Raw genomic sequence first — 27,499 nt, 5'->3', positions numbered from 1 at the left:
AAAACAGCCTAGGAAAGGGCTAAAGGGCTGCAAAAGGCAGCAACATGTAGGTAAATCCCCTGCAAACAAATGTGGATAGGGAAATGAATTAAAATAAAAATTTAATAAATAAAAATTAACCAAAATCAATTGGAGAGAGGTCCCATAGCAGAGAATCTGGCTTCACGTCACCCACCACTGGAACAGTCCATTCTCAGATATTTAGGCCCCGGCACCCAGGCAGAGGAGAGAGGTCCCGTAACAGAGAATCTGTCTTCATGTCAGCAGAGAATCAGTCTGCATGTCATAGCAGAGAATCAGGCTTCACGTCAGCCACCACTGCAACAGTCCATTGTCATAAATTTAGGCCCAGCACCCAGGCAGAGGAGAGAGGTCCCGTAACAGACAATCTGGCTTCATGTCAGCAGAGAATCAGTCTTCATGTCATAGCAGAGAATCAGGCTTCACGTCACCCACCACTGTAACAGTCCATTTTCATAAATTTAGGCCAAGCACCCAGGCAGAGGAGAGAGGTCCCGTAACAGACAATCTGGCTTCATGTCAGCAGAGAATCAGTCTTCATATCATAGCAGAGAATCAGGCTTCACGTCACCCACCACTGTAAGAGTCCATTTTCATAAATTTAGGCCCAGCACCCAGGCAGAGGAGAGAGGTCCCTTAACAGAGAATCTGGCTTCATGTCAGCAGAGAATCAGTCTGCATGTCATAGCAGAGAATCAGGCTTCACGTCACCCACCACTGTAAGAGTCCATTTTCATAAATTTAGGCCCAGCACCCAGGCAGAGGAGAGAGGTCCCGTAACAGACAATCTGGCTTCATGTCAGCAGAGAATCAGTCTTCATGTCATAGCAGAGAATCAGGCTTCACGTCACCCACCACTGTAACAGTCCATTTTCATAAATTTAGGCCAAGCACCCAGGCAGAGGAGAGAGGTCCCGTAACAGACAATCTGGCTTCATGTCAGCAGAGAATCAGTCTTCATATCATAGCAGAGAATCAGGCTTCACGTCACCCACCACTGTAAGAGTCCATTTTCATAAATTTAGGCCCAGCACCCAGGCAGAGGAGAGAGGTCCCTTAACAGAGAATCTGGCTTCATGTCAGCAGAGAATCAGTCTGCATGTCATAGCAGAGAATCAGGCTTCACGTCAGCCACCACTGTAAGAGTCCATTTTCATAAATTTAGGCCCAGCACCTAGGCAGAGGAGAGAGGTCCCGTAACAGACAATCTGGCTTCATGTCAGCAGAGAATCAGTCTTCATGTCATAGCAGAGAATCAGGCTTCACGTCAGCCACCAATGCAAAAGTCCATTGTCATAAATTTAGGCCAAGCACCCAGGCAGAGGAGAGAGGTCCCGTAACAGACAATCTGGCTTCATGTCAGCAGAGAATCAGTCTTCATATCATAGCAGAAAATCAGGCTTCACGTCAGCCACCAATGCAACAGTCCATAGTCAGATATTTAGGCCCAGCACCCAGGCAGAGGAGAGAGGTCCCATAACAGACAATCAGGCTTCACGTCAGCCACCAGTGCAACAGTCCATTGGCATACATTTAGGCCCAGCACCCAGGCAGAGGAGAGAGGTCCCTTAACAGAGAATCTGGCTTCATGTCAGCAGAGAATCAGTCTGCATGTCATAGCAGAGAATCAGGCTTCACGTCACCCACCACTGTAAGAGTCAATTTTCATAAATTTAGGCCCAGCACCCAGGCAAAGGAGAGAGGTCCCGTAACAGACAATCTGGCTTCATGTCAGCAGAGAATCAGTCTTCATGTCATAGCAGAGAATCAGGCTTCACGTCAGCCACCACTGCAACAGTCCATTGTCATAAATTTAGGCCCAGCGCCCAGGCAGAGGAGAGAGGACCCGTAACAGACAATCTGGCTTCATGTCAGCAGAGAATCAGTCTGCATGTCATAGCAGAGAATCAGGCTTCACGTCAGCCACCACTGCAACAGTCCATTTTCATAAATTTAGGCCCAGCACCCAGGCAGAGGAGAGAGGTCCCGTAACAGACAATCTGGCTTCATGTCAGCAGAGAATCAGTCTTCATATCATAGCAGATAATCAGGCTTCACGTCAGCCACCAATGCAACAGTCCATTGTCAGATATTTAGGCCCAGCACCCAGGCAGAGGAGAGAGGACCTGTAACAGACAATCAGGCTTCACGTCAGCCTCCAGTGCAACAGTCCATTGGCATATATTTAGGCCCAGCACCCAGGCAGAGGAGAGAGGTCCCTTAACAGAGAATCTGGCTTCATGTCAGCAGAGAATCAGTCTGCATGTCATAGCAGAGAATCAGGCTTCACGTCAGCCACCAATGCAACAGTCCATTGTCATAAATTTAGGCCAAGCACCCAGGCAGAGGAAAGAGGTCCCGTAACAGACAATCTGGCTTCACGTCAGCCACCAGTGCAACAGTCCATTGGCATATATTTAGGCCCAGCACCCAGGCAGAGGAGAGAGGTCCCTTAACAGAGAATCTGGCTTCATGTCAGCAGAGAATCAGTCTGCATGTCAAAGCAGAGAATCAGGCTTCACGTCACCCACCACTGTAAGAGTCCATTTTCATAAATTTAGGCCCAGCACCCAGGCAGAGGAGAGAGGTCCCGTAACAGACAATCTGGCTTCATGTCAGCAGAGAATCAGTCTTCATGTCATAGCAGAGAATCAGGCTTCACGTCAGCCACCACTGCAACAGTACATTGTCATAAATTTAGGCCCAGCACCCAGGCAGAGGAGAGAGGTCCCGTAACAGACAATCTGGCTTCATGTCAGCAGAGAATCAGTCTTCATATCATAGCAGAGAATCAGGCTTCACGTCAGCCACCAATGCAACAGTCCATTGTCAGATATTTAGGCCCAGCACCCAGGCAGAGGAGAGAGGTCCCGTAACAGACAATCTGGCTTCATGTCAGCAGAGAATCAGTCTGCATGTCATAGCAGAGAATCAGGCTTCACGTCAGCCACCAATGCAACAGTCCATTGTCATAAATTTAGGCCAAGCACCCAGGCAGAGGAGAGAGGTCCTGTAACAGACAATCTGGCTTCATGTCAGCAGAGAATCAGTCTTCATATCATAGCAGAGAATCAGGCTTCACGTCACCCACCACTGTAAGAGTCAATTTTCATAAATTTAGGCCAAGCACCCAGGCAGATGAGAGAGGTCCCGTAACAGACAATCTGGCTTCATGTCAGCAGAGAATCAGTCTTCCTATCATAGCAGAGAATCAGGCTTCACGTCACCCACCACTGTAAGAGTCCATTTTCATAAATTTAGGCCCAGCACCCAGGCAGAGGAGAGAGGTCCCTTAACAGAGAATCTGGCTTCATGTCAGCAGAGAATCAGTCTGCATGTCATAGCAGAGAATCAGGCTTCACGTCAGCCACCACTGCAACAGTCAATTTTCATAAATTTAGGCCCAGCACCCAGGCAGAGGAGAGAGGTCCCGTAACAGACAATCTGGCTTCATGTCAGCAGAGAATCAGTCTGCATGTCATAGCAGAGAATCAGGCTTCACGTCAGCCACCACTGCAACAGTCCATTTTCATAAATTTAGGCCCAGCACCCAGGCAGAGGAGAGAGGTCCCGTAACAGACAATCTGGCCTCATGTCAGCAGAGAATCAGTCTGCATGTCATAGCAGAGAATCAGGCTTCACGTCAGCCACCACTGCAACAGTCCATTTTTATAAATTTAGGCCCAGCACCCAGGCAGAGGAGAGAGGTCCCGTAACAGACAATCTGGCTTCATGTCAGCAGAGAAACAGTCTTCATATCATAGCAGAGAATCAGGCTTCACGTCACCCACCATTGTAAGAGTCCATTTTCATAAATTTAGGCCCAGCACCCAGGCAGAGGAGAGAGGTCCCTTAACAGAGAATCTGGCTTCATGTCAGCAGAGAATCAGTCTGCATGTCATAGCAGAGAATCAGGCTTCACGTCACCCACCACTGTAAGAGTCCATTTTCATAAATTTAGGCCCAGCACCCAGGCAGAGGAGAGAGGTCCCGTAACAGACAATCTGGCTTCATGTCAGCAGAGAATCAGTCTTCATGTCATAGCAGAGAATCAGGCTTCACGTCAGCCACCACTGCAACAGTCCATTGTCATAAATTTAGGCCCAGCACCCAGGCAGAGGAGAGAGGTCCCGTAACAGACAATCTGGCTTCATGTCAGCAGAGAATCAGGCTTCACGTCAGCCACCACTGCAACAGTCCACTGTCATAAATTTAGGCCAAGCACCCAGGCAGAGGAGAGAGGTCCCGTAACAGACAATCTGGCTTCATGTCAGCAGAGAATCAGTCTTCATATCATAGCAGAGAATCAGGCTTCACGTCACCCACCACTGTAACAGTCCATTTTCATAAATTTAGGCCCAGCACCCAGGCAGAGGAGAGAGGTCACGTAACAGACAATCTGGCTTCATGTCAGCAGAGAATCAGTCTTCATATCATAGCAGAGAATCAGGCTTCACGTCACCCAACATTGGAACAGTCCATTGGCATATATTTAGGCCCCGGCACCCAGACAGAGGAGAGGTTCAATTTGGGTAGCCTCGCAATATAATGGTAAAATGAAAATAAAAATAGGATTGAATGAGGAAGTGCCCTGGAGTACAATAATATATGGTTAAGGGGAGGTAGTTAATGTCTAATCTGGACAACGGACGGACAGGTCCTGTGGGATCCATGCCTGGTTCATTTTTATGAACGTCAGCTTGTCCACATTGGCTGTAGACAGGCGGCTGCGTTTGTCTGTAATGACACCCCCTGCCATGCTGAATACACGTACAGACAAAACGCTGGCCGCCGGGCAGGCCAGCACCTCCAAGGCATAAAAGGCTAGCTCTGGCCACGTGGACAATTTAGAGACCCAGTAGTTGAATGGGGCCGAACCATCAGTCAGTACGTGGAGGGGTGTGCACACGTACTGTTCCACCATGTTAGTGAAATGTTGCCTCCTGCTTGCGTATCAGGTGGTGGTGCGTATCAAGTGGTGGTGCAGTTAGCTGTGGCGTGTTGACAAAACTTTTCCATATCTCTGCCATGCTAACCCTGCCCTCAGAGGAGCTGGCCGTGACACAGCTGCCTTGGCGACCTCTTGCTCCTCCTCTGCCTTGGCCTTGGGCTTCCACTTGTTCCCCGGTGACATTTGGGAATTCTCTCAGTAGCGCGTCTACCAACGTGCGCTTGTACTCGCGCATCTTCCTATCACGCTCCAGTGCAGGAAGTAAGGTGGGCACATTGTCTTTGTAGCGTGGATCCAGCAGGGTGGCAACCCAGTAGTCCGCACACGTTAAAATGTGGGCAACTCTGCTGTCGTTGCGCAGGCACTGCAGCATGTAGTCGCTCATGTGTGCCAGGCTGCCCAGGGGTAAGGACAAGCTGTCCTCTGTGGGAGGCGTATCGTCATCGTCCTGCCTTTCCCCCCAGCCACGCACCAGTGATGGACCCGAGCTGCGTTGGGTGCCACCCCGCTGTGACCATGCTTCATCCTCATCCTCCTCCACCTCCTCCTCATCCTCGTCCTCCTCGTCCTCCAGTAGTGGGCCCTGGCTGGCCACATTTGTACCTGGCCTCTGCTGTTGCCAAAAACCTCCCTCTGAGTCACTTCGAAGAGACTGGCCTGAAAGTGCTAAAAATGACCCCTCTTCCTCCTCCTCCTCCTCCTCCTGGGCCACCTCCTCTTCCATCATCGCCCTAAGTGTTTTCTCAAGGAGACATAGAAGTGGTATTGTAACGCTGATAACGGCGTCATCGCCACTGGCCATGTTGGTGGATTACTCGAAACAGCGCAACAGGGCACACAGGTCTCGCATGGAGGCCCAGTCATTGGTGGTGAAGTGGTGCTGTTCCGCAGTGCTACTGACCCGTGCGTGCTGCAGCTGAAACTCCACTATGGCCTGCTGCTGCTCGCACAGTCTGTCCAGCATGTGCAAGGTGGAGTTCCACCTGGTGGGCACGTCGCATATGAGGCGGTGAGCGGGAAGGCCGAAGTTACGCTGTAGCGCAGACAGGCGAGCAGCAGCAGGATGTGAACGCCGGAAGCGCAAACAGACGGCCCGCACTTTATGCAGCAGCTCTGACATGTCGGGGTAGTTGTGAATGAACTTCTGCACCACCAAATTCAGCACATGCTCCAAGCAAGGTATGTGCGTCAAACTGGCTAGTCCCAGAGCTGCAACGAGATTTCGCCCATTATCACACACCACCAGGCCGGGCTTGAGGCTCACCGGCAGCAACCACTCGTCGGTCTGTTGTTCTATGCCCTGCCACAACTCCTGTGCGGTGTGGGGCCTGTCCCCCAAACATATGAGTTTCAGAATGGCCTGCTGACGTCTAGCCCGGGGTGTGCTGAAGTTGGTGGTGAAGGTGTGTGGCTGACTAGATGAGCAGGTGGAAGAAGAGGAGGAGGAAGTCGAGTAGGAGGAGGTGACAACAGGAGGCAAAGAATGTTGCCCTGCGATCCTTGGCGGCGGAAGGACGTGCGCCAAACAGCTCTCCGCCTGGGGCCCAGCTGCCACTACATTTACCCAGTGTGCAGTTAGGGAGATATAGCGTCCCTGGCCGTGCTTACTGGTCCACGTATCTGTGGTTAGGTAGACCTTGCCACAGATGGCGTTGCGCAGTGCACACTTGATTTTATCGGATACTTGGTTGTGCAGGGAAGGCACGGCTCTCTTGGAGAAGTAGTGCCGGCTGGGAACAACATACTGTGGGACAGCAAGCGACATGAGCTGTTTGAAGCTGTCTGTGTCCACCAGCCTAAATGACAGCATTTCATAGGCCAGTAGTTTAGAAATGCTGGCATTCAGGGCCAGGGATCGAGGGTGTCTAGGTGGGAATTTACGCTTTCTCTCAAATGTTTGTGAGATGGAGAGCTGAACGCTGCCGTGTGACATGGTTGAGATGCTTGGTGACGGAGGTGGTGGTGGTGTTGGTGGTACATCCCCTGTTTGCTGGGCGGCAGGTGCCAACGTTCCTCCAGAGGCGGAGGAAGAGGCCGAGGCGGCAGCAGCAGAAGAGGCCGAGGCGGCAGCAGCAGAAGAGGTAGCAGGGGGAGCCTGAGTGACTTCCTTGTTTTTAAGGTGTTTACTCCAGTGCAGTTCATGCTTTGCATGCAGGTGCCTGGTCATGCAGGTTGTGCTAAGGTTCAGAACGTTAATGCCTCGCTTCAGGCTCTGATGGCACAGCGTGCAAACCACTCGGGTCTTGTCGTCAGCACATTGTTTGAAGAAGTGCCATGCCAGGGAACTCCTTGAAGCTGCCTTTGGGGTGCTCGGTCCCAGATGGCGGCGGTCAGTAGCAGGCGGGTGTTCTCTTGGCGGCGGGTGTTCTGCTTTTGCCCACTGCTCCCTCTTTTGCTACGCTGTTGGCTCGGTCTCACCACTGCCTCTTCCTCCGAACTGTGAAAGTCAGTGGCACGGCTTTCATTCCATGTGGGGTCTAGGACCTCATCGTCCTCTGCATCGTCTTCCAGCCAGTCTTCCTCCCTGACCTCCTGTTGAGTCTGCACACTGCAGAAAGACGCAGCAGTTGGCACCTGTGTTTCATCATCATCAGAGACGTGCTGAGGTGGTATTCCCATGTCCTCATCATCAGGAAACATAAGTGGTTGTGCGTCAGTGCATTTTATGTCTTCCACCGCTGGGGAAGGGCTAGGTGGATGCTCTTGGGAAACCCTGCCAGCAGAGTCTTCAAACAGCATAAGAGACTGCTGCATAACTTGAGGCTGAGACAGTTTCCCTGGTATGCATGGGGGTGATGTGACAGACTGATGGGGTTGGTTTTCAGGCGCCATCTGTGCGCTTTCTGCAGAAGACTGGGTGGGAGATAATGTGAACGTGCTGGATCCACTGTCGGCCACCCAATTGACTAATGCCTGTACCTGCTCAGGCCTTACCATCCTTAGAACGGCATTGGGCCCCACCATATATCGCTGTAAATTCTAGCGGCTACTGGGACCTGAGGTAGCTGGTACACTAGGACGTGTGGATGTGGCAGAACGGCCACGTCCTCTCCCAGCACCAGAGGGTCCACTAACACCACCACGACCATGTCCACGTCCGCATCCCTTACGAGATGTTTTACTCATTGTTATCGTTCACCACAACAACAAAAATATTATTTGGCCCAATGTATTGTATTCAAATTCAGCTGAATATAAATTTGAGGCCTAGTATTTAGGCGCTGGGTGACCGGTATGGATTTACTGACAGAATTAGACTTGGAAATGCACAGTAACGTGTGTGTGAAGTTATTCTGAATGACCCTATGTGCACCTTGAATATTATATACCCTTTTAGGGATAGATTTCAAATAGCTCTGATACAGCAGAAACCACTAAATTTTGAAATTGCTAAATTGGGAATTGTATTTCAACCCAGAACAAAAAATGTGCTTTGACGGTCACTAAATAACTTGCCCAGCCAGAACAGTACAGCGGTAACAACAGATTTAGCGGGATATAAATTTGAGGCCTAGTATTTAGGCGCTGGGTGACCGGTATGGATTTACTGACAGATTTAGACTTGGAAATGCACAGTAGCGTGTGTGTGTGAAGTTATTTTGAATGACCCTATGTGCACCTTGAATATTATATACCCTTTTAGGGATAGATTTCAAATAGCTCTGATACAGCAGAAACCACTAAATTATGAAATTGCTAAATTGGGAATTGTATTTCAACCCAGAACAAAAAATGTGCTTTGACGGACACTAAATAACTTGCCCAGCCAGAACAGTACAGCGGTAATGACAGATTTAGCGGGATATAAATTTGAGGCCTAGTATTTAGGCGCTGGGTGACCGGTATGGATTTACTGACAGAATTAGACTTGGAAATGCACAGTAGCGTGTGTGTGAAGTTATTCTGAATGACCCTATGTGCACCTTGAATATTATATACCCTTTTAGGGATAGATTTCAAATAGCTCTGATATAGCAGAAACCATTAAATTATGAAATTGCTAAATTGGGAATTGTATTTCAACCCAGAACAAAAAATGTGCTTTGACGGACACTAAATAACTTGCCCAGCCAGAACAGTACAGCGGTAACAACAGATTTAGCAGGATATAAATTTGAGGCCTAGTATTTAGGCGCTGGGTGACCGGTATGGATTTATTGACAGAATTAGACTTGGAAATGCACAGTAGCGTGTGTGTGAAGTTATTCTGAATGACCCTATGTGCACCTTGAATATTATATACCCTTTTAGGGATAGATTTCAAATAGCTCTGATACAGCAGAAACCACTAAATTAGGAAATTGCTAAATTGGGAATTGTATTTCAACCCAGAACAAAAAATGTGCTTTGACGGACACTAAATAACTTGCCCAGCCACAACAGTACAGCGGTAACGACAGATTTAGCGGGATATAAATTTGAGGCCTAGTATTTAGGCGCTGGGTGACCGGTATGGATTTACTGACAGAATTAGACTTGGAAATGCACAGTAGTGTGTGTGTGAAGTTATTCTGAATGACCCTCTGTGCACCTTGAATATTATATACCCTTTTAGGGATAGATTTCAAATAGCTCTGATACAGCAGAAACCACTAAATTTTGAAATTGCTAAATTGGGAATTGTATTTCAACCCAGAACAAAAAATGTGCTTTGACGGTCACTAAATAACTTGCCCAGCCAGAACAGTACAGCAGTAACGACAGATTTAGCGGGATATAAATTTGAGGCCTAGTATTTAGGCGCTGGGTGACCGGTATGGATTTACTGACAGAATTAGACTTGGAAATGCACAGTAGCGTGTGTGTGAAGTTATTCTGAATGACCCTATGTGCACCTTGAATATTATATACCCTTTTAGGGATAGATTTCAAATAGCTCTGATACAGCAGAAACCACTAAATTAGGAAATTGCTAAATTGGGAATTGTATTTCAACCCAGAACAAAAAATGTGCTTTGACGGACACTAAATAACTTGCCCAGCCAGAACAGTACAGCGGTAACGACAGATTTAGCGGGATATAAATTTGAGGCCTAGTATTTAGGCGCTGGGTGACCGGTATGGATTCACTGACAGAATTAGACTGGGATATGGACAAAAAATAACCACACTATTGCTGGTTAAATGCACTTGGTGTGACAGCTTGACCAACCACACTACTGAGGGTTAAATGCACTTGGTGACGGGCGCAGCTTGCCCCTGATGTAGTATATGGCCAAAAAATGAACAGACTATTGCTGGTTAAATGCACTTGGTGTGACAGCTTGAACAACCACACTACTGAGGGTTAAATGTACTTGGTGACGGGCGCAGCTTGCCCCTGATGTAGTATATGGCCAAAAAATGAACAGACTATTGCTGGTTAAATGCACTTGGTTTGACAGCTTGACCAACCACACTACTGAGGGTTAAATGTACTTGGTGACGGGCGCAGCTTGCCCCTGATGTAGTATATGGCCAAAAAATGAACAGACTATTGCTGGTTAAATGCACTTGGTGTGACAGCTTGAACAACCACACTACTGAGGGTTAAATGTACTTGGTGACGGGCGCAGCTTGCCCCTGATGTAGTATATGGCCAAAAAATGAACAGACTATTGCTGGTTAAATGCACTTGGTGTGACAGCTTCACCCTGATGTAGGCTTTAGCCAAAAAACAACCACACCATTGAGGGTTAAATGCACTTGGTGACAGGCGCAGCTTGCCCCTGATGTAGTATATGGCCAGAAAATAAACAGACTATTGCTGGTTAAATGCACTTGGTGTGACAGCTTCACCCTGATGTAGGCTTTAGCCAAAAAACAACACCATTGAGTGTTAAATGCACTTGGTCGCAGCTTGTGCTGGCGCACCACAAGACACAAAATGGCCGCCGATCACCCCAGAAAAAAGTGACTGACAAACGGTCTGGGCAGCCTAAAAACAGTGAGCAATTGAATTTCAGCAGCTCAATGATGCACAGCTGCAGATCGATCGATTAATCAAGTCCTTTGGAGGAGTTAATCTGCCTAATCTCGCCCTACTGTCGCAGCCGCAACCTCTCCCTACGCTAATCAGAGCAGAGTGACGGGCGGCGCTATGTGACTCCAGCTTAAATAGAGGCTGGGTCACATGGTGCTCTGGCCAATCACAGCCATGCCAATAGTAGGCATGGCTGTGACGGCCTCTTGGGGCAAGTAGTATGACGCTTGTTGATTGGCTGCTTTGCAGCCTTTCAAAAAGCGCCAAGAAAGCGTCACAAAAGCGCCAAGAAAGCGACGAACACCGAACCCGAACCCGGACTTTTACGAAAATGTCCGGGTTCGGGTCTGTGTCACGGACACCCCAAAATTCGGTACGAACCCGAACTATACAGTTCGAGTTCGCTCATCCCTACTCTTAACCACATTTTGCTGGCATTTGCAGAACTCTAGCCCTTTCCATGAAATTTTTAGAGCTATTTTAGTGCTCAAAAGTTCGGGTCCCCATTGACTTTAATGGGGTTCGGGGTCAAGTTCGGGTCCGCCGAACCCGTCGAACCCGAACATCCAGGTGTCTGCTCAACTCTATTCATAACCCATAATTTATAGAACAAAATAAGCACAAAAGAATAATGTTGCACCCAGACCACAGTCTTTGCAGCATATAACTGCTAAGGCCACTTACTGTATGTTTCGAGCTGTGCTTTACTAAAAATTAAGTGGGACCTCCCCAGTAAGTTCAACCTCACAGTTTGAGAAGCACTACTTCAAGTCATGGTATCTCATTGCTCTAGAAAATGAACTTCATTTTGACTGAAAGTATATCCTATTTTATAAAACATTGGCTTTTTTAACATAATTTTTATGTTCACAATCATACCTGTCTGAAGAATTCTTCTAGTAATGACATGGTCCACCGATGATGGAGGTCCCAGTTTTTAGCTGGATGGCTTATGTCTGCTGTATGCAGTAGCAGGGATAAGGCTTTTGGCTTGTCAATCCTGCATAGTAAAACAAATAGTCAATAAACAGGAAGATATCTATAGATAGGGCCAGTGGTCCCTGGCTGTTATACTATAATGGGCCCTGAAGATATGGAAGAAAATAAACATTTGGCTGCCTTTGGAGACAATTATTTACCAGTAGGGTCTGATTCTTTGATTCAAAACCTATTAAACTTTATTGATGATATAAAGATTGGGCCTCAAAAATGATTTCCTCTGGTGGGCCCAAGGAACCACAATAGTGATGAGCAGCAGGGGCAATATTCGAATTTGCTATATTTTTCAAATATTTTGTAGAATATTCGTCGAATATTTGCAAATTCGAATATATAATATTCAAAATAATCAAATGACTCATTGGCCCACAAGCAAGAAGCAGTGAGGAATTATGTGTTCAGATGGAAAAATAGACGAATATTCAAAAAACAAATATATTGCACTATATTCTAAATATTCAAGAATTCTTGAAGTTGCGATATTCAAGATAAAAATTTGCATTTCGAATATTCACGCTCAACACTAAACCCCAGTTCAACACTGTCTATAGATAGATTTTTTATTTTTTTTTATTTTACAGAAATGTAATAAAGTCTTTTCCCCTACAGTGTACTCTAAGAAGACCACATGTGTCCATGTGCCATGACTGACAGACAATGGAAACTATCCTTCCTAACTTCTAACTTTAACATCTATTCTATAGAATGGAAATGCATTGCAACACAAATATTTGTAAAAATTGGCATTCTAAAGAATCAGAATCTTTAGTGAATTGGGGCATGAGCGGTATGAGAGTGTCTGACGTCTGATGCTAGCTCCTCCTCCCCCCTCCCTCGCTACTTGGAGCGGTGGGTTGGCCATGTGGTCTCACTGGAGATGGTGCGTGATGCATGGAGGTCGGGTGCAGTGAAGTGGTGAAGCGCTCCAGGGAATAAGACAAGGCTGAGGACCGGTGTATATGGATGGGGCATATGCAGTTTCACCCTGAATGGCTTGAGATGGTTGGAGGAGGAAATGGTTGCTGTTTTCATCTGGAATTGTGGAGGCAGTGAAAAAGGCTGGGGAGAGCGGGTTGGTTTCAAGGGCTGGTGGCACAGGTATTGTTGTACTGGAAGGAGGGTGAGAGGATGCTTCAGTGGAGGTATTGGTTGGAGGCTAGAGGGTTTTTCCCCCATGACTGTTTGAATAAAGGGGAGTCTGTGGACTGGGATGTATAATACTGACAGCAGGTGCCCCCTCCCCCACAAGTATACAAACTTTTCTCTCTAAGGAGTACTCATGGAAAACCTCTATAAAAATAAAAAGGGGGACGTACTGTATGGATTATTATGCTGTATTTATTGTATGCGTCTCCTCTATAAGCTAACTTCCTATCCGTGATTTGAATAAAAACCTGCTAACCTTAACCACCTGTTAACCGTGCTCACCTGAAGGACAGCTGACTTTCAATTTCCAGTTTTTTAAAATACTCATACTAGCCCCTTATGGATTCTGGATGATAAACATTTGCCAACCTCAACTGCCTGCTAACCCTGCTCACCTGTTGGACAGTTAACCCTTATTCTCCAACTTCTTAAAAATTTATACTAAACTCTCGTAGAAGATTCTGGGCGATAAAAATTTGCAGCTCAAAAGAACCGGAGGTACTAAAATCTAAAACTTAACGTTTAATGGACATTAATAAAAAGATACGAACATAACAAATAGTGCTCAGTGTCTGCACACCACAATCGTGCCACAGACAAAAAATATTGCAATGGGGGACTAAGCATAGGAGACTAACACGGTCACACCCACATAAACAAATCACATGAAATCCCCAAATCGGGTATTTATTCCACTCAATAGAAAGGAACGATCTTATCAGTGGATGGGATTCACCAGGGATCAATCTTTCATGCGGACAGGGTCCTGTAAAACCTTACTGCACCTAGAAATCCCTGTCAGGCCTAGAATTTTCTCTGGCCCGACCCCGGGCGACCCGTCCAGAACCTAGCCTAATGGTGTTAGCTGATTAAGAGCCCCTAAGGCAGAATTTTTTGTCTGTGGCACGATTGTGGTGTGCACACACTTAGCACTATTTGTTATGTATGTATCTTTTTATTAATGTCCATTAAACGTTACATTTTAGATTTTACTACCTCCGGCTCGTTCAAGCTTCAGTTATTGTGGTAGTTGGGGACAGTATCTCACCATACTTCTCTCCTTTTGGGCACCATCTTTGTGTAACTCCAACAGCTGCTCTAACAGATGACAGTCTGAGAAGATCGTTTGTGCTTGAATTGCACTATATTGGACTATATAAGAAGTAGAGAGAGTCGTTGGGAGTGGAATTGGGGCTGATATTTTGATATTTGATCTGGATTTATTAATTTGTATTCATTTCTCGTCCATGACAATCTTCCATCACTCAATTTGGTCCATCGTTTGCTAATCTTGTTTATGCTTGCCAGCTAATCCCTAGGTTCTAATTTGCCCAGTGTGTTACATGTAAGAAAGACTCTTGTGATGGAACTGTAAAATATTGGATTGTAGGAAGGAGAGAGGGGGTCCAGGTGTGGTAATGGGGTTGCTAACTGATATTAAGATGGTTCCATTTATCATGCTTCTTTTCTTTTCATACTAATTTCCTCTTAAACTTTTGTAACAGTCTTTTACCTTTTCTGTTAATTTGCTGGTCTGTCAAATTTTAGCCTCAATTTTTTTTTATTACTGGGCCTATTTTTTGTTGATACTGTTTAAGAAGATTGAAGTTGTGTTTTAAGATATTAATGGATAGGCAGGGAAGAGGGAGTTATATTGTGTTAGTCTCTTAATAGCTCCTAAAAGGGGGCCAGTGATTGTGTTGTCCCTGTACTGGTTTTCCCTTTTTTAATATTTGGGAAAAAATTTGGATTAGAAATGCCGCCAAAAAATAGGGAGGACCAACAGGGTCACAGTAACAATAGGAGATCTGGAGCTGGGTCGGAGACTAGGTTGAGACAGAATGCATTAAATAAATATTTGACTCCCTCAACTCCCACTCTAAGGTCCTCTGAATTTGGTAAAGAGTCAGCAGAGGGACTTGATTCCCAGCTAGGTGAAAATGTGGTATCTAATGACTCCCAGGGAACAGAAATGAATGAGGTAATAACAGAAGTTGATACCAAAATGGTAAAGGAGATTTTTCATACGGTGACTAGACTAGAAAATGTAATGGGGAAATTGGCAATCCAGATTGAGACGGTGCAAACAGACGTGAGTTTTATTAGGGATGATCTGGAGAAGGATGCAGATTCTCTTAAACAAAAATGGATATGGAAAATAACTAATAGACCTAGAAGATAGGACTAGAAGAAAAAAATCTGAGTGAATAGAGGGAACTAATTGTGTTAATTTTATGAAGAAATGTTTTTTGTAAAGTTGTAAACCTGGAATTCTTTAGTCATTTGTGATAGAAAGAGCCCATAGGATTCCTTTTAAAAAAGAGAATACCAGGGTCTTATCCAAGACCAATTTTGGTTACGTTTATTCTTTCCAAAGACGGTGACGCTATTTTGCAAGATTCCAGATCCTCTAATAAATTTCAGATCGAGGGAAAGAAAATAAACCTATAACCGGATTACTCGGTGGCCACAGATGAGTGTAGAAACAAATATACAGATATAAAAAGGAGATTGAGATTAGCTGGACTAAAGTATTCTGCTATAATCTGCTTTTTTCTGCTAAGTTTCGGGTAGAATATCAGGATAGGTGTCTTTTTTCTCAGTCTCCTGAAGAAGCAAAAGAATAGGCGGATTTAAAAGGCCTATATTACTGTAGTACAAAATGAAAAATACATACTCACTTCACTGTTGCAGTTATTTGTGGCAAAAGCATTTAGTGGCCTATTTCAGTACAAAAATAAAAATATATTCTCAAATTACTTCTGCAGTTATATGTGTTGAAAGCGTTTAGTGGCCTATTTTAGTGCAAAAAGAAAAATACATAGGCACTTCACTGTTACAGTTATTTGTGGCAAAAGCATTTAGTGGCCAATTTCAGTACAAAAATAAAATATATTCTCAGTTCACTTTTGCAATTATATATGTTGAAAGCGTTTAGTGGCCTATTTCAGTACAGAAAGAAAAATATATACACACTTCGCTGTTGCAGTTATTTGTGTTGAAAGCATTTAGTGGCCTATTTAGTACAAAAAGGAAAATATATACGCACTTCACCATTGCAGTTATTTGTTGCAAAAGCATTTAGTGGCCTATTTCAGTACAAAAATAAAAATATATTCTCAGTTCACTTCTGCAGTTATATATGTTTAAAGCGTTTAGTGGCCTAATTCAGTACAGAAATAAAAATATATACGCACTTCACTGTTGCAGTTATTTGTGGCAAGATTGTTTAGTGGCCTATTTCAGTACAAAAAGAAAAATATATTTGTCGCTTTTGGGGGTGTTTTAATTTGCTTTTAATTTATTTAGTTCAGATAAAAATATGTCAGATAGAGAAGTGCCAGGACATGCACAGAGGAGTGGCAGAGGCATAAATGTTTCTGGCGCAGGCAGAGGTCGCAGCAGAGTAAGGGGGCATGGCAGCAGGAGTCCTAGTGAGAGGCCTGAGCTCCCTGTGTCATCTAGCGGTCGTGTCTTTACCAGCAACCCAGAGGTTCTTGATTGGTTAACTTGGTCATCCACTTCATCCCAAGAGACATCAGACACGCCCAGCCAACAGTCGGTGGGTTCGTCAGACGCAACCCTTAGTTGACATAGCCCGAGAGCAGGCCCTGTACCTTCACCTGTCCTCAACCTGCCTCTGTCCTTTCCTCCACTAGTCGGGCAAGTAGTGATGAGGAGAATGGCGTAGGAGCTGGTGTTGTGAGCGGTCAGGCTCCCGACCCAGAGATGATTGAGGAGGACAGTGATGTACAGACAGTACTCGATGATGATGATGTGGCTGATCGCACTTGGGAACCAGTTGACGAAGGGGCTTCATTCATTTTTTTAATATAATAATTAATATTATAAAATCCAGTGTCTCCATGATAAATCTGCAGCGTGGGGTCCTGTGTGGCTTCTACACACTTTCAAAATAATTCTTCAGCGGGGCGAATAGATGACGGATGACCAGGACGCTCCATGACCTTCTCAGATGCTTCTGTTAGGCGCAGTAGTTTATTTCTGAGACTTCCGTATAGTGGTGGATTCTCTCCTGTCTTAGGCAAAACTTAATTTTTTGTATTAAATTTGTTATAAATTTCATTTTAAATGGCACCAAAACTTGATTAAAATTATAAGAAACTAAACTTAAATTTGCCAATATATTATCCAAATCTTCAATGGAAATTCCCGGACAATCAATTTGCCAAGCCTTTTGTGCTGGAGAACGTGTATTATTAAATCGTGCAGACCCGAAGTGGCCTCCTCATGCTGCTGCCACCTCCACAATCTCTCATCGTCATGCCACTCTGTGGCCTCTTCATGCTGCTGCCACCTCCACAATCTCTTGTTGTTGTGCTACTCTGTGGCCTCCTCATTCTGCTGCCACCTCCACAATCTGTCATTGTCATGTCAATGTGTGACCTCCTCATGCTGGTGCCAACTTCACAATCTCTCGTGGTTGTGCTACTCTGTGGCCTCCTCATGCTGCTGCAACCTCCACACTCTGTCATTGTGCCACTCTGTGGCTTCCTGATGCTGCCGCCACCTCCAAACTCTGTCATTGTGCCACTCGTGGCCTTCTCCTGATGCTGCCGCCACCTCCAGACTCTGTCAATGTGGCACTCGTTGGCCTCCTCACACTGCTTCAAACTCCATACTGTGTCATTGAGCCACTCGGTGGCCTTCTCCTGATGCTGCCAACTCTAGACTCTGTCATTTTGCCACTCGGTGACCTCCTCATACTGCTGCCAACTTTAGATTCTGTCATTGTGCCACTCAATGGCCTTCTCCTGATGCTGCTGCTGCCACCTCCAGACTCTGTCTTTGTGCTACTCGGTGGCCTCCCCATGCTGCTGCCACCTTCAGCCTGTGTCATTGTGCCACTCGGTGGCCTCCTCATACTGCTGCCACCTCAAGACCGTGTCATTGTGCCACTCAGTGGCCTCCTCATACTGCTGCCACCTCCAGATTCTGTCATTGTGCCACTTGGTGGTCTCCTCATACTGCTTCCACCTCCAGACTCTGTCATTGTGCCACTCTGTGGTCTCCTCATGCTGGTTCCACCTCACCACTATGTCATAGGTCGACTCTGTGGATTTGTCATGCTGTTTCCACCCTCCCCACTTCTTGACTGGTCCACTATTTTGGCTTTTGGCTTGGCTATCACCATTTATTTGACCTTTCTTCTGATTTGTCAGAAGGAAGGAAAAATGAGACGCACGACGGATCCTATCTGTGTATGCTCCACAGACAGGATCCATTTTTGGGGGTTATTGTTCTGACAGATCAAAGGAAGGGCAAATTAATCAGTGATGTCAACACAAATCTGCTGACACCCTCTCCACTCTTTCAGAGGGGCTCTACTTGTATAGGCGTTTAATAGAACAGGTTCTGTAGGCTTCTATGTGGAATCAGCTGACAACGGTGTAAAAGGAGTGCGCTTCTTCTTGGCGCTAACATTGACCTGTAAGGCCTCATGCACATGACAGTATTTTGTTTCCGTGTCCGTTCAGTTTTTTTTCCGGATAGGATGCGGACCCATTCATTTCAATGGGTCTGCAAAAATGTGGACAGCGCACCCTGTGCTGTCCGCATCAGTATGTCCGTTCCGTTGCTCCGCCCAAAAAATAGTGCATGTCCAATTTTTTTCTAGTTTGTGGACAAGGATAGGCATTATTACAATGGATCCGCAAAAAAAAAACGGATCCGCAAAAAAAGGATGCCATACGGAACGTCATCCGTTTTTATGCGGATCCGCAATTTAGCCTAAGGCTGAGTTCATACTTGAGTTGAGGTTAGTTTTGGTCCCATGACTGCCCAAATAATTGAAGTGTGCAGTGATTCTAAGAGTGACACCTGTCATCTGCATGTCATACGGACTCAGAGTGTTATTTCACTACCAAAGCAGACTCCCTATGCGTGTTACTGCAAGGCACAGTGTTCTACACTACTATTAAGGCTCTCTACAGCCAGGAAATAGACGTTTTTTAATGTAATTCATCGTTAATTTATTTGGATTGACCCAAATTTTTCCCAAAAAATTCGGCAAATTGGCAATTCAATTTTTTTTTAAATTCGCTCATCTCTACTGAATTTGATTTGGTTGATGTCTGGCGTTTACTGCATACGGAAGAAAGAACTTACTCCTGCTACTCAAAAAACGCATCAAACCTGGTTGAGGATTGTTATGATTTTGGGAAATAAAAAACTATTGGAAAAAATAATAATAAAAATAAAATATGTTCCTATGGCTCTCTCTAACCACTGTGCAGTGGTTATGGAGGAGGAGTTTAGGACTAGACAGGCTCCTATTTTATTTATTTTTAATTCCCACTGGTTAATGTTGTTGAAGGATAAGGAAGGCATTAAGGAGGAATTAAAGTAATTTTTTCGGGCTAATAAACAGGTGTCTTGGGATACGGCAAAGGCCGTGCTTAGGGGAGTTTTGTGTAATGAAGTGAACAATTTCAGAAAAAAAAGTAAAAGAAAATATAAACAATGCAGAATGGAAGTTAGAGGAGGCTAGAGTGAGATCTGCAAAAAATCCTTTAGAGGGAAATCTTAAGAAATGGGAATTTAAACAGAGAAGGTTAAAAATATATATGGAAAATTCTCAAACAGCACTTTTTTCCATGGTGTTAAGTTTTTTGGGGAGGGTGAAAAGGTGGGTAGGATGTTAGTTAATATTGTTAAAAATCAACCCCTGTATACAAAAAATTTATAAGGGACAGTTTTTAAAAACTCCTGAACAAATATGTGAGGTGTTTTACACTTATTATCAGGATCTTTATAAATCAAAAATGCCTGCATGACCAGGCATCTAAGTGCAAAGCACGAGCTGCAGTGGAGTAGACACCTCAAAAACCAAGAAAGGTCTCTGGCTCCTTCTGCTTCCTCTTCTGCTGAAGTTTTAGCCTCTTCATCCACCTCTGGAGTGACAGTGGCACCTGCTAACCTGCAATCAGAGGATCTGCCAGCAACACCACCACCTGGGTCCCACGCAAGCGTTCAGCTCTCCATCTTCCAAATACTGGAGCGGAAAAGTAAGTACCCCGCTACCCACCCGCGATCCCTGCCCCTGAATGCATGCATTTCAAAATTACTGGCCTTTGAAATGCTGTCATTTCGTCTGGTGGAGACGGAGAGTTTTATAGTACGTCGTGCCCAGCCGCAACTACTTTTCCAGGCGAGCCATCCCTTCTAGGAACAGCCAAGTGGGGGTCAAAATCAGGTGTCCACTGTGCAACGCCATCTGTGGCAAGGTCCACTTAACTACGGATACGCAGACCAGTAAGCACGGTCAGGGACATTATATCTCCCTAACAGCACACTGGGTAAATACAGTGGAGGCTGGGCCTGAGGCGGATAGCAGTTTGGGGCATGTCCTTCCACCACTGAGGATTGCAGGGCGCTTCAGTTTGCCTCCTGTTGCTTCCTCCTCCTACTCTGCTTCCTCATCCTCTACCGCCTCCTCCTCCAGTCAGCGTAACACCTTCACCACCTACTTCAGCACAGCCAGAGGTAAACGACAGCAGGCAGTTTTAAAATGTATCTGTTTGGAGGACAAACCCCACAACACGCAAGAGCTGTGGAAGGGCCTTGAACAACAGACTGATGAGTGGTTGGTGCCAGTGAGCCTCAAGCCCGGCCTGGTGGTGTGCGATAATGGGCGAAGTCTCGTTAGCAGCTCTGGGACTAGCCGGTTTGACGCATATTCCTTGCCTGGCGCATGAGCTGAATTTGGTGGTGCAGAGGCTCCTTAAAAATTACTCAGATATGTCAGAGCTGCTGCAGAAAGTGTGGGCCATATGTGCGCGCTTTCGCCGTTCTCACCCTGCTGCTCGCCTGTCAGCGCTGCAGCATAATTTCGGCCTTCCTGCTCACCGCCTCATATGGGACGTGCCCACAAGGTGGAACTCCACCTTGCACATGGTGGCCAGACTGTGCGAGCAGCAGCAGGTGAGCTGCAGCATGTATGGGTGAGTTGCTCTGTGGAACAGCACCACTTCACCACCAATGACTGGGCCTCCATGCGAGACCTGTGTTCCTTGTTGCACTGTTTCAAGTACTCCACCAACATGACCAGTCCCGATAACGCCATTCTCAGCGTTACTATCCCACTTCTATGCCTCCTTGAAAAAACACTTCTGGCGATGATGGAAGAGGATGTGGCACAGGAGGAGGAGGAGGAAGAGGGATCATTTCATAGGGTTTCTGGCCAGTCATTCACAAGTGGCTCCGAGGGTGGGTTCCTGCACCCACAAATGCCAGGTACACAATTGTCCAGTCAGGGCACAGTTCGGGAGGATGAGGAGATGGAGGAGGCGGAACCGTGTTCACAGCAGGGTGGCACCTAAACCAGCTCATGGCCATCACTGGTGCGTGGCTAGAGGGATACAGAGGACACGGACGATACACCTCCCACAGAGAACAGCTTTTGGTTGCCTCTGGGCAGCCTGGCACACATGAGCGATTACATGCTGCAGTGTCTCTGCAATGACTACAGAGTTGCCCACATTCTAACTTGTGCTGATTACTGGGTGGCCACGCTGCTGGATCCCTGTTACAAGGACAATGTATCATCCTTAATTCTGTCACTGGAGCGTGATCGTAGGATGCACTCTGGTAGACGCGCTGCTAGTGGCATTCCCACCTGACAGCAGCAGCACAGTGGAAGCACAAGGCAGATGAGGAGGAAGAGGTCGCCAACACAGCTGGGGCACCACCAGCACCTCAGAAGGCAGGGTGTGCATGGCCAAATTGTGGAAAAGCTTTGTCAGCACGCCACAACAACCAGCACAACCAGCTGATATGGAACGTCTTAGCAGGAGGCAGCATTTCAGCAACAGTATGTGCACATGCCTACACGTACTGAATGACGGGTCTGCCCCCTTCAACTTCTGGTTCTCCAAATTGGGCACATGGTCTGAGCTTACCCTTTACACCTTGGAGGTGCTGGCCTGCCCTGCAGCCAGTGTATTGTCTGAACGTGTGTTTAGCATGGCAGGGGGTGTTATCACAGACAAATGCAGCCACCTGTCCACAGCCAATGTGGACAAGCTCACGTTCATTAAAATAAACCAGGCATGGATCCCACAGGACTTGTCCGTACCTTGTGCAGAATAAACATGTATACCGGCCTTACCCAACCATTATTATACTCCAGCGCAATTGCTCATTGTTGTATGTTTGATATTCCTCACTCTTTTGGGGTGTACCCTAATTTAAATAAAAATAATAATTTAAACCAAAAAACAATGTTGGCTACCTCGTCCTCCTCCACCGCTGCTTCCACCTACACTGCTACGTAAACCTCCTACTCCATATGGACCTCCACCTCATACATTAAGATTTTTTTTAATGTCATTTCACTAATTTGTCTTACAAATTTGTCTTACTTAATTTGTTACATTTTCGGGTGAAATTCACCAATTTTTTTGCTGTGATATACCCCTGCTCTAACTAGTAGACAGGTTAATACATTTTACACATTTTTCTGTTACATTGTCAGGTGACATTCACCAATTTTTGGCTGTGATATACCCCTGCTCTACCTAGCAGACAGGTTAAAAAATTTCATTAATTTTTCTGTTACATTCTTGGGTGACATTTTACTATTTTTGCAATGAATAAACCCCTGCTCTGCATAGTTGACAAAGGCCGAAATTTTAAAAAATCATCTGTTCCAATGGTGGGTGACATTAACCCATTTCTGGCGATGAAAAACCCCTGCTCTGCATAGGTGACAGGAACTTAAATTTCAAAAATTTGTCTTTAATTGGCCCTTTCATTCGATCCTTCTGCTTTAACATGTTAAGGACGAGTATACTCGTCCTGGAGCACTGATACTTATCGCTCCAGAACGAGTATACTCGTCCTGGCATTAAACTGTCACCATGTCTGCAGACATGGTGACAGCGCTGAGTGTCGGCTGTTACACACAGCCAGGCACCCAGGGTCTATGCCGAGGGGGGTCCTGTGACCCCCTCGCGTATCGGTGATCGCTGCAAACCGCAGGTCAATTCAGACCTGCGGTTTGCAGCGCTTTCTGTAGTTTACTTGTACTGTATTATACAGACATCAGACCCACTGGATCTTCAAGAATCAAGTGGGTCTGGGTCCAAAAAATTTAGATAATGAAGATAATAAAAACACATTTATCACCGAATGAAAAAAAAATAAATAAAAATACACTACACATATTAGGTATCGCCGCGTCTGTAACGACCTGATCTATAAAACGGTCATGTTACTTTCCCCACACGGTGAACGCCATAAAAATAAAAAAATAAAAACTATCAGGAAATTTTGCCCACCTTACTTCCCAAAAAAGGTAATAAAAGTGATTAAAGAAGTTGCATGTACGCAAAAATAGTATTAATCAAACCATCACCTCATCCCGCAAAAAATGAGACCCTACATGAGACAATGGCCCAAAAAATAAAAAAACTATGGGGACACTTCAACATGATTTTTTTTTGTTTCAAAAATGATATTATTGTGTAAAACTTACATAAATAAAAAAAAAGTATACATATTAGGTATCGCCGCGTCCGTATCGACCATCTCTATAATAATATTACATGAGCTAACTCCTCAGATGAACACCGTAAACAAAAAAAACTGTGCTAAATAAACAATTTTTTGTCACCTTACATCACAAAAAGTGTAATAGCAAGCGATCAAAAAGTCATATGCACCCCAAAATAGCGCCAATCAAACCATCATCTCATCCCGCAAAAATCATACCCTACCCAAGATAATCGCCCAAAAACTGAAAAAATTATGGCTCTTAGACTATGGAAACACTAGAACATGATTTTTTTTGTTTAAAAAATTGTATACATATTAGGCATCGCCGCGTCCATGACAACCTGCTCTATAAAAATACCACATAATCTAACCTGTCAGATGAATGTTGTAAATAACAAAAAAAAACGGTGCCAAAAAAGCTATTTCTTGTTACCTTGCCTCACAAAAAGTTTAATATAGAGCAACCAAAAATCATATGTACCCTAAACTAGTACCAACAAAACTTCCACCCTATCTCGTAGTTTATAAAATGGGGTCACTTTTTTGGAGTCTCTACTCTAGGGGTGCATCAGGGGGGCTACAAATGGAACATGGTGTCCAAAAAAACTGTCTAGCAAAATCTGCCTTCCAAAAACCGTATGGCATTCCTTTCCTTCTGCGCCCTGCCATGTGGCCGTACAGCAGTTTACGACCACATATGGGGTGTTTCTGTAAACTACAGAATCAAAGCCATAAATAATGAATTTTGTTTGTCTGTTAACCCTTGCTTTGTAACTGGAAAACAAATAGTAAAATGGAAAATTTGCCCCAAAATTGAAATTCTGAAATTTCATCTGTATTTGGCAATAACTCTTGTGGAACACCTAAAGGGTTAACTACATTTGTAAATTCAGTTTTGAATACCTTGAGGGGTGTAGTTTCTTAGATGGGGGTCACTTTTATAGAGTTTCTACTCTAGGGGTGCATCAGGGGGGCTTCAAATGCGACATGGTGTCCAAAAAAACTGTCTAGAAAAATCTGCCTTTCAAAAACCGTATGGCATTACTTTCCTTCAGCGCCCAGCCATGTGCCCGTACAGCAGTTTACGACCACATATGGGGTGTTTCTGTAAACTACAGAATCAGGGCCATAAATAATGAGTTTTGTTTGGCTGTTAACCCTTGCTTTGTAACTGGAAAAAAAATAGTAAAATGGAAAATTTGCCCAAAAATTTTAATTCTGAAATTTCATCTCTTATTGCCAATAATACTTGTGTAACACCTAAAGGGTTAACAACATTTTTAAAATCAGTTTTGAATACCTTGAGGGGTGTAGTTTCTTAGATGGGGTCACCTTTATGGAGTTTCTACTCTAGGGGTGCATCAGGGGGGCTTCAAATGGGACATGGTGCCCAAAAAAACTGTCTAGCAAAATCTGCCTTTCAAAAACCGTATGGCATTACTTTCCTTCTGTGTCCTACCGTGTGCCTGTACAGTGGTTTACGACCACATATGGGGTGTTTCTGTAAACTACAAAACCAGAGCCATAAATATTGAGTCTTGTTTGGCTGTTAACCCTTGCTTTGTAACTGGAAAAAAATTATTAAACTTGAAAATCTGCCAAAAAAGTGAAATTTTGAAATTGTATCTCTATTTTCCATTAATTCTTGTGGAACACCTAAAGGGTTAACAAAGTTTGTAAAATCAGTTTTGAATACCTTGAGGGTATCATTTTTGGGTGGTTTCTATTATATAAGCCTCACACAGTGACTTCAGACCTGAACTGGTCCCTAAAAATTGGGTTTTTGAAAAGTTCAGAACAATTTCAAGATTTGCTTCCAAACTTCTAAGCCTTGTAATATCCCCAAAATATAAAATATAATTCCCAAAATGATGCAAACATGAAGTAGACATTTGGGGAATGTAAAGTAATAACTATGTTTGGAGGTATTACTATGAGAAATTGAAACTTGGAAATTTGCAATTTTTTACAAATGTTTGGTAAATCTGGTATTTTTTTATAAATAAAAATATTTTTTTTTTACTTCATTTTACCAGTGTCATAAAGTACAATATGTGTTTTAAAGTTATCACCACATAAAGTGACACTGGTCAGATTTGCAAAAAATGGCCTGGTCCTTAAGGTGAAAATGAGCTTGGTCCTTAAGGTGTTAATAATTTGTCCCACATTTCTGCTCAATCACATTGCAGCCTTTCTTACGCTCCCTCTCCGGAGTGGATCACTGATTCGCAGCTAACCGTGATCAACATGGTAGGCACAGAAAAGAACTTTGAAAGTTGATAGAGAAGATATACAATTGGATCGTGGATATCATCGGGACGTGCGATCAGAGTTAACAAAGTGTCTAACGTTTCCAAATCCAAAATATTCCAGTGACATTCCCAATAATGTTTTATTAATCATTCCAATAACAGGGCATCCTGTATTGTTATCTATTGACACTACCTCCCTGAGTCGGGAGTGGGCAATTGCCGTGCGCCCCCTTCTTTCATTTGATCCTACCACTTTGATAATTTCTCCCACATTTCTGCTCGATCACATTTAATTTCATATATTTACCTCCCTTGGATGTGGTATCCCTTTCTCACGCTCCCTCTCCGGCGTGGGACCCTGATTTGCCGCTAACCATGATCACCATGGTAGGCGCAGAAAAGAACATCGAAAGTCGATAGAGCAGATATCCAATTGGATTGTGGACATCACGGGACGCGCAACATGGTGGAGCAGTATGTGTGCACACGCCTACACGTACTGACTGATGGGTCTGCCCCCTTCAACTTCTGGGTCTACAAATTGGGAATATGGCCTGGTTTTGGGGTGTACCCTAATTTAAACAAAAAAAAATGAATAAATAAAACCAAAAAACAGTGTAGGCTACCTCTTCATCCTCCACCGCTGCTTCCACACTGCCACATCCAACGCCTCCTCAACCTCCTACTACATATCGACCTCGTCCTCCAAGATCAAGATTATAATTTTTATTTTTACGTATTTTATGTTATTTTAAGTAATTTCCCTATCCACATTTGTTTGCAGAGCACTTGCCATGCTCTTAGCCACATTTTGCTGCCATTTGCTTCCCTCTAGCCCTTTTCATTACTTTTTTACAACTATTTTAGTGCTCAAATGTTCGGGCCCCCATTGACTTCAATGGGGATTGGGGTCAAGTTTGAGTCAAGTTCGGGTCCCGAACTCGAACTTTTTTGTGAATTTTGGCCGAACCCGTCGTACCTGAACATTCAGGTGTCTGCTTAACTGTAGTCTTCAATGGCAAAAAAAAGCCTTAACATAGTTGGTATTGCCATATTCATAACAAGCTTCACTACACAATTATCATGTAGTTTATCCCGTAATTGTGAATAACAAGTACGATTTGTCCCACAAAAATAAAGCCCTAACACATAGAATGAAAAATTGGGAAGTGGCAATTCAAACATATTTTTTAAATGTTTTTTATTATGCAAACGTGAAAAAAGTTATATGTATTTGGTATCTCTATAATCAGAATGACCCAGAGAATAAAGTTATCAGACTATTTATGCCAAAAAATAAATGCTGCAAAATGTATAAAGTACGAACTTAGTGGCAGTATTGCTGTTTTTATCCCTCCCCAAAAAGAGTTAATAAAAGGTTAATCAGTAAGTTATGTCCATCCCAAAATGGTGCCATTAAGAAACTACATTTTGCTAAAAAAAAACAAAAAAAAAAAACAAGCCCTTATATGGCTGCATTGACTGAAAATAAAAAAAGTTATAGCTCTTGGAATGCAACGATGAAAAAATGAAAAAAATTGCTGTCATTAAGGCCAAAACCGGGATTGTCACTAAGAGGTCACAAAGTTGCAACGATTGTTGCAAGGTTACTGGGTAATGTAGATAGTGAAGTGTGAAGTAATATCTCAA

General features: G+C 44.5%; 1 protein-coding gene across 4 annotated transcripts in view; it reads right to left on the bottom strand.

The window, feature by feature from the left end:
• Nucleotides 1-27,499, bottom strand: part of PDE1C (phosphodiesterase 1C) — a 1,393,842-nt gene that overhangs the window by 136,216 nt on the left and 1,230,127 nt on the right. For all 4 annotated transcript variants that reach the window (XM_044293926.1, XM_044293925.1, XM_044293928.1 and 1 more), the window contains one exon: nt 11,814-11,934. In XM_044293926.1, coding sequence (XP_044149861.1) covers nt 11,814-11,934 — 121 coding nt within the window. The remainder of the gene's footprint in view (nt 1-11,813; nt 11,935-27,499) is intronic.

Source organism: Bufo gargarizans, chromosome 5 (genome assembly GCF_014858855.1).
Source record: "Bufo gargarizans isolate SCDJY-AF-19 chromosome 5, ASM1485885v1, whole genome shotgun sequence".
Taxonomy (NCBI): Eukaryota; Metazoa; Chordata; class Amphibia; order Anura; family Bufonidae; genus Bufo; species Bufo gargarizans.
Note: the sequence above shows the minus strand (reverse complement) of the source record. Positions and strands in the feature narration are given on the sequence as shown.